We start from the raw sequence: 6,438 nt of genomic DNA, 5'->3' as shown, positions 1-6,438 counted from the left end.
GGTGTTCATTGGAAGGACTGATGCTGAAACTCCAATACTTTGGCCACCTGATGAAAAGAGCTGACTCATTTGAAAAGACCCTGATGCTGGGAAAGATTGAGGGCAGGAGGAGAAGGGGAAGACAGAAGATGAGATGGTTGGATGGCATCACTGACTCGATGGACATGCGTTTGGGTGGACTCCGGGAGTTGGTGATGGAGAGGGATGCCTGGCATGCTGCAGCCCATGGGGTCGCAAAGAGTTGGATGCATCTGAAGTGAACTGAACTGTGTTACTGTGCTTGCTGCTTTGAAAACATGAAAGCTTTCTCTGTGGTGAACTGCTTTTCATTCCCATCCTAAAATGAAATATAAAGAGAGCTGACTTTAGCTCCAAGTATTTAAGGCATCAACAAAGAGCAAGAGTAGGAAAGTGAAAGTCAATGAAAGACCAAGGCAGAGGGTTTGAGGAGAGGTCAACCAGAGAGATCGGCTTTAACAATGGACATGGAAAAAATAAATCTTCCACCCACAAATGTGCTGTCTTTACCATCTAGAAACTTTTTATACAGGACATGCTAAAACACCTAAAACACCTTCTCCTACTGATGAATAAAATTTAAACTGGTTATCTGTACCATTTTTCCAACTTCTAATTGCTTTTGGGTGGCCTTGGCCTGCAATGGCTTGAAGCAGGGCTTGGGTTCCCAGCCAGAGATCGAGGCTGGGTCGCAGCAGTGAAAGCACCTAACCTAGCCACTAGATCAGTGGTCAGTGACAAGGGCTCTGGCCCTGAGGCTTTGCAGAAAGGAATTTCCACATAGAAAGTAGTGAAGCAAATGAAGTATTTAGTAGGAGGAAAAAGAGTACAGTACCTGTGGACAGACACACGGGCAGACTCAAAGGGAGAGTCCCTGAGTTGCGCCCTCATGGCAGTTTAAATCACTTATATGAGGTATTTCTTACAATTTTCCCTTGGCCAATCATTTTGATTTGCCTCATTCACAGTCCCTATCTGGTATATCTCAGGATCCTTTTGTGTGTACACATCTCTTAGCCAAGATGGATCCTACCACAAAGGCATTTGGGTAGAGCATCCCTTGACATTGTAACCCCCTTGGCTTGCAAGGAGCCTTTCTGTGCATGTGTGGTCCGGGGAAGTCTTCTGACTTTAACGAGAATATGTGGTCTGGGCAGGGCCCAGCCTCCTCCCTTAATCATCGAACTGCTCTCATCTTGGGAGTTTCAGTCAACAGGGAATGAATCTCCAACTGCTTTACCCACTGGGGAAGGGGGTCCATCTGCCCCCTGCCTCATAATTAGCTGGATTTTTACAGTTGCTTCATGTTTTACATTTGCACGTCTTAGAATTTAGTATCTATCACCAACCATAACTAAGCCTTTGAACCAGCCCTGTGGTTAGCAGAGGCATTCCTTCTTCCTATTTTATGTGCATGGAAACAGTTTCAGAGAGGATAACACTGCCAAGCACACAGCTAAGCAGAAGTAGAGCCAACGTTCCAACACAGCTCTTTTGCCAACTGTTAAACACTTGGTGAGGGGCTAATTGGTTTTCTCCAACCTCTCTCCCAAAGGCCACAGCACATCCTTCCAACTGTGGGTAACTCAGGTTGAACCACTGCTGCCACAGCAACTGACCTGCCAGCCACTTTCCCATGCTTACCTTAGCTTCCATTCCTCTCAGACAGGAAATGACTGAGCTCTGAACGTGCCTTAAAACAATGGGGCAAGGAAGGCCTTTGATCACCCCTGTCCATTCCGACGAAGTATATGTGAATGGGTGGTAATTCTGCACGTATTCTCATCCGTTCTACTCCAAGACTGGTCCTTTTACTGGTTTGTGACAAGATAATCATAGAAACAAAATAAAACATTCAAACACCTTTATATTTGACATTCAATTTATGTCCATTATAATAAAGAGGGGGCTTTCATTTTGTATCTTTTTAGATTTGTCTAGTAATTCTATTTTTAATAAATTTTATTATATATATATTTGGCTGCACTAGGTTCTAGTTGGGGCTCACGGGCTTCTCTCCCAGTTGTGGCATGTGGGTTTCTCTTGTTGTGACCAATGGGCTCTAGAGCACACGGGCTCAGCTGTGGCACACAGGCTTCTCTGCAGTTGAGACTTGTGAGCTTAGCTGCCCCTAAGGATGTGGGATCTTAGTTCCCTGACCAGGGATTGAACCCACATCCCCTGAATGATTCTTAACCACTGGACCACCAGGGAAGTCCCTCCAGTAATTCACTTTACTGTATTTTACCAAAAGTATCAATCAGCAAAGGATGGAAATGAAAAAAAATAAATAAAAACTAGTCCTTTGCTGAAAGTTTGAGATTCATTGTACTGCAGTTTGAGCCTTCATAAAAGACTCCATATGTGAGCAGATGTGTACAGATTAGCTTACTATAATGTGCAAAGCAACTTTTGGGACACCATAACTTAGGAAGCACTGGAAATTTTTAAAATACTTGCAGATTTATATTAATCTTTTAATTTCCATGGATAGAAAGATGCAGAAGCTTAATCAGAGGAGGCAAAAAACACACAAAACACAAAAGTATTATTGTATTTCATGGCTTACAAGCTCCACTTATCTTTTAAAACAGAAATACAAAGGATTTTTAGTTACTTCGGTCATAAATTATTAAGATACCCATCTTTTAAAAATTGAAAGCCTTCCTCATAAGGAAACTACAGATTACTTACAGATTATTTTTAGTGGCACCAAAAGGCCCATAAACCCAAATTTGTTATTAAGGGAAGTTCTTCAGACACATTTTAGGGCTGGGGCACTATTTCTAAATTCATGTTATCTATTCTTTGCAAAATGTATTCCATTAATCCATTAGTATTTTTCCTGGGAAAATGCAGAGACCTAGTGAAATAAGATGGAACAAATCTTTAGCCAGAAGAAGCAATCCAGGGTTGCTGGCTGAGGCTGGGGACTGCCAAGGTCAGGGTAAGGCAGGAGTGGAGCAAGGCAAATAAGGTCATTCAAGTGGGAAAAAAAGACCAAGGAGAAATGGAGGAAACCCTAAAGATACAATACTATCTGCCTTCTAAGCCTTCAGGTGGAGCTCTAAGGAATTTCTCAGCAGACTGAGACCCAGGCATGCGTAACAAAGACAATCAGAGGGAAAAGCACTTTATCCACTAACACAAGAGCTGGTTTTAATAGGTCTAGTGGGGAGGGCAGGACAGGCTCCACTGGTTGGAAAGTACTTTGTTGCACTTAGGAGAAAGGATCTGCTTCTCTCATTGTGAGGGAATTTCTGTATGAAAGCTGGGTCTTAAGAGTGTTTAAATATTCTTAAGCAATAACAAACAATGGAATGATATGACATAATTCATTTAGGTTAAGAGTTCAGAGTGTCTGGAATTTTTAACCATAATCTTTATTTGATGTCAACATCAAAGGGATATTTTAAAAAGCTAATGTCAATCCATGTAGTAATATTTCAAGTCAACTGCATAAAAGAAGTACATCTCTCCATGCTGGTATACCCTATAACTGTACATAAACTTTTGCATTTTAAAGCACATGTCACTTATAAAGTGAAAGGTTTCAAAATGCTAAGTAAACATTTGCTAATTATTACTTTTTAAAAACAATATTCCTTTAGAAGATTCCTCTTCTTTGTGCTTATTGTTGATCTGCAAACATTCCTGAAAGTTTCTGGAAACTTCTCTGGGGAAAAAAAATCTGGAAACTGGTCCAGAAAAAAAATCACAGTAGACAAGGACTAAGTGCAGACATAAGTAGCTCCATTTTATAAACAAAGTTTCGGCCTTCCATTTTATTCCACTGAACTTCTTTGAATGGCCCACGAAGATGATTCCACTTGCTATCTTGTAAAACATCACTTTTGGGAAGGTCTTTACACTGGTTACGGGGAAACTGAACCATAATCTTGCTGCCACTTTCAGGGCCATTACGAACTGTGGAGCAAAACCAAAATATCAATATATTCATTTTCCAAGCTAGAAACAACAAAGATCACACAACTTCACTTTCCATGAGCATAAAAAGCCTTGTCTACCAACTCGAAAGTGCTTATTTAAAAGTACTTTTCAGGTTCAATATGCTAAAATAAAATTTACTAATTTATAGATATTGTGTGTATTTGTGTGTGTGCTCAGTAGTGTCTGACTCTGCAATCCCATGGACTGTAGCCAACCAGGCTCCTCTATCCACGTATAGTTTTCCAGACAAGAATACTGGAGTGGGTTGCCATTTCCTACTCCAGGGGTTCCTCCCAACCCAGGGATCAAACTCAAGTCTCCTGCATCTCCTGCACTGGCAGGCGGGGTCTTTACCACTGTGCACGTGGAAAGCCCCTTATAGATACCAGGCCGGTAAAAATATTTATGAATTAACATTTGTAATACAAAAATGTGGCAATATACCTGTGGCGGATTCATTTTGATATTTGGCAAAACTAATACAATTATGTAAAGTTTAAAAATTAAATAAAATTGAAAAAAAAATAAAAAAAATAAAAAAGTCAAAAAAAATGTGGCAAAGATGAGTGTTGGTTTAGGAAAATCACATGTTCTATATATTTTCAGAACATCATTTTTTTTTCCTAAAATACTTGATAACCTAATCATTTAACAACTTGGTTAATATACACCCACAATGTGATGAAAGTCAAACGTTCAAAATAAGAACTGGAAGGAATGGATGAAAGATTATTCTGAATATGAACTTCAGGTTTCCGAGATCAGACGAGATCGGGCGCCTTCAGGCTGATACGGCCTGAGACTGAACTTCAGGTTTTAATGAGGTTTTATAACTCAGGCAAGAAGAAAGGGTATTCAGAAATTCTTATCAATAATGGTCTTGCAATGATCAAGCCTACAGATTCACAAGCTGTGATCCTGTGGGGAAGAATGTCTAACTACCTACTCTTTCAGATATTTAGAGCAAGTATTAAAGAAGATCACACTGAAACGATATAAATTTTCAACAAGACAAAATGTATACACGCCTATCAAAGTGCCCCATTCATGGTAGGTGCTTCACAAAACACCTCTCTGTTCTATCCCTTGACCATCTTTAGGATCAGATACTATTCTTCTTGCACATTTGCACCAGTATATTTATAAACTTAAAAAAAATTTTTTGGCCCCATCATGCAGCATGTGGGATCTTAGTTCCCTGACCAGGGACTGAACCTGGGTCCATAGCAATGAAAGTGAGTCCTAATTACTGCAGGAGTAATAATGCTGATGGCATTTTTCAGATAATCTCCTAGGAAAATGTGCTGCCAAGCAAAACACCTTTTATAACTACTATAAAAAGACATAATAACCTGTTGCTCTGAATAATAGCTATGATGAGATAAACACTCAACATAATTAATAAAGGAACTCACCTACTACAGAGGTAAGTTACTCTTATGTATGGTAACTACTAAAGCTAAGTGAAAAGGCCAAACTCCCAAAGGTCTCTTCACATTCAGAGAAGTAGAAAGTACCTGAGATAGCATAGTCACCGTTCGGGGAGGCCACAGTTATAGCAGAGGCATTGCCAATGCTCTCTACAGGCCCCAGTCCCACGTGATTACTGAAGCTCAGGACCTGCCAGCCCATAACCTTGGCTAGCTGCTGAACTGCGTGCACCTGATGCTGTGACATCTGTAAATGAAACAGGAAACTTCATTGACAATCAGAACGGGTATTTACTTGGCAGTGACTTGACATCATGGCTGTAAAGTGAACTTTCATTGGGGTTTTCACTGCCTAGCAAAGGAACCCTATCTTATGTTTCAGGAATTCTCCTCTGTGTGGAGCAAGGGAACAAGATCCCACCTTCCACTGTAGAAGCTAAAACAGCCTGATACTTGTTTTCCTGTACACTGGCAGCAGGAACACAGCCCACAAGCTGAACTTGGCCAGCTGGAGCCTCCCACCTGGATCACTGAGTTTGGAGGAATGTTCAAACAGCAGTGTAGCTGAGTATCTTCCACTGATCCCATCAAGTCCACTCTCCAACCTACTTTGTTCTGGGAGGCTGTCACACTAATAGCTTTTATATTGATCCTTAGTAAAGAGACAACCCTGAAACCACCCTGAGAGACCCTGACTGATGCACAGGGCAATTAAGAGTGCATCTGCCACCGGTGAGGAAGGTGGTGGTACTGGGATGCAGCAGCAGGGGCCCCGCCTGCCCGTGCTTCTCACAAACAGCCTCCTTTGATCCTGAGCCATTCTCAAGCCTTATTCTCTAGACTTCTTAGAAATTCTTAAGTTCTTTAAAAGGCTTTCATTACACTTCTGCATGTGTGCTTAAGCTATCCAAAGCTATTTTAGGTACAATCAACCAAGAGCTGCCATACGTCACAAATGCCCTGTAAAGGCACCATAGAGGCAAATCAGTATAATAGATTACTGCTTCTATTATGGAGAGGGTCAGTATTTTTGTAAAAA

The 6,438-nt window shown here is 40.9% G+C and overlaps 1 protein-coding gene across 4 annotated transcripts in view; it reads right to left on the bottom strand.

Annotated features, from left to right (window-relative positions):
* MED17 (mediator complex subunit 17) overlaps positions 1 to 6,438 on the bottom strand; it is a 39,900-nt gene that overhangs the window by 7,135 nt on the left and 26,327 nt on the right. The window contains exons 10-11 of one of the 4 annotated variants that reach the window (XM_010855181.1): positions 1,663 to 1,832; positions 92 to 337 (exon numbers count right to left, since the gene is read on the bottom strand). In XM_010855181.1, coding sequence (XP_010853483.1) covers positions 1,664 to 1,832 — 169 coding nt within the window. In that variant the 3' untranslated portion in view covers positions 92 to 337; position 1,663. Of the gene's footprint in view, positions 1 to 91; positions 338 to 1,662; positions 1,833 to 2,471; positions 3,946 to 5,486; positions 5,647 to 6,438 lie in introns of those variants that run through there. The other 3 variants (XM_010855180.1, XR_826634.1, XM_010855182.1) reach the window with 3 other exon arrangements.

Source organism: Bison bison, unplaced genomic scaffold (genome assembly GCF_000754665.1).
Source record: "Bison bison bison isolate TAMUID 2011002044 unplaced genomic scaffold, Bison_UMD1.0 scf7180017864356, whole genome shotgun sequence".
In the NCBI taxonomy this organism is placed as follows: Eukaryota; Metazoa; Chordata; class Mammalia; order Artiodactyla; family Bovidae; genus Bison; species Bison bison.
Note: the sequence above shows the minus strand (reverse complement) of the source record. Positions and strands in the feature narration are given on the sequence as shown.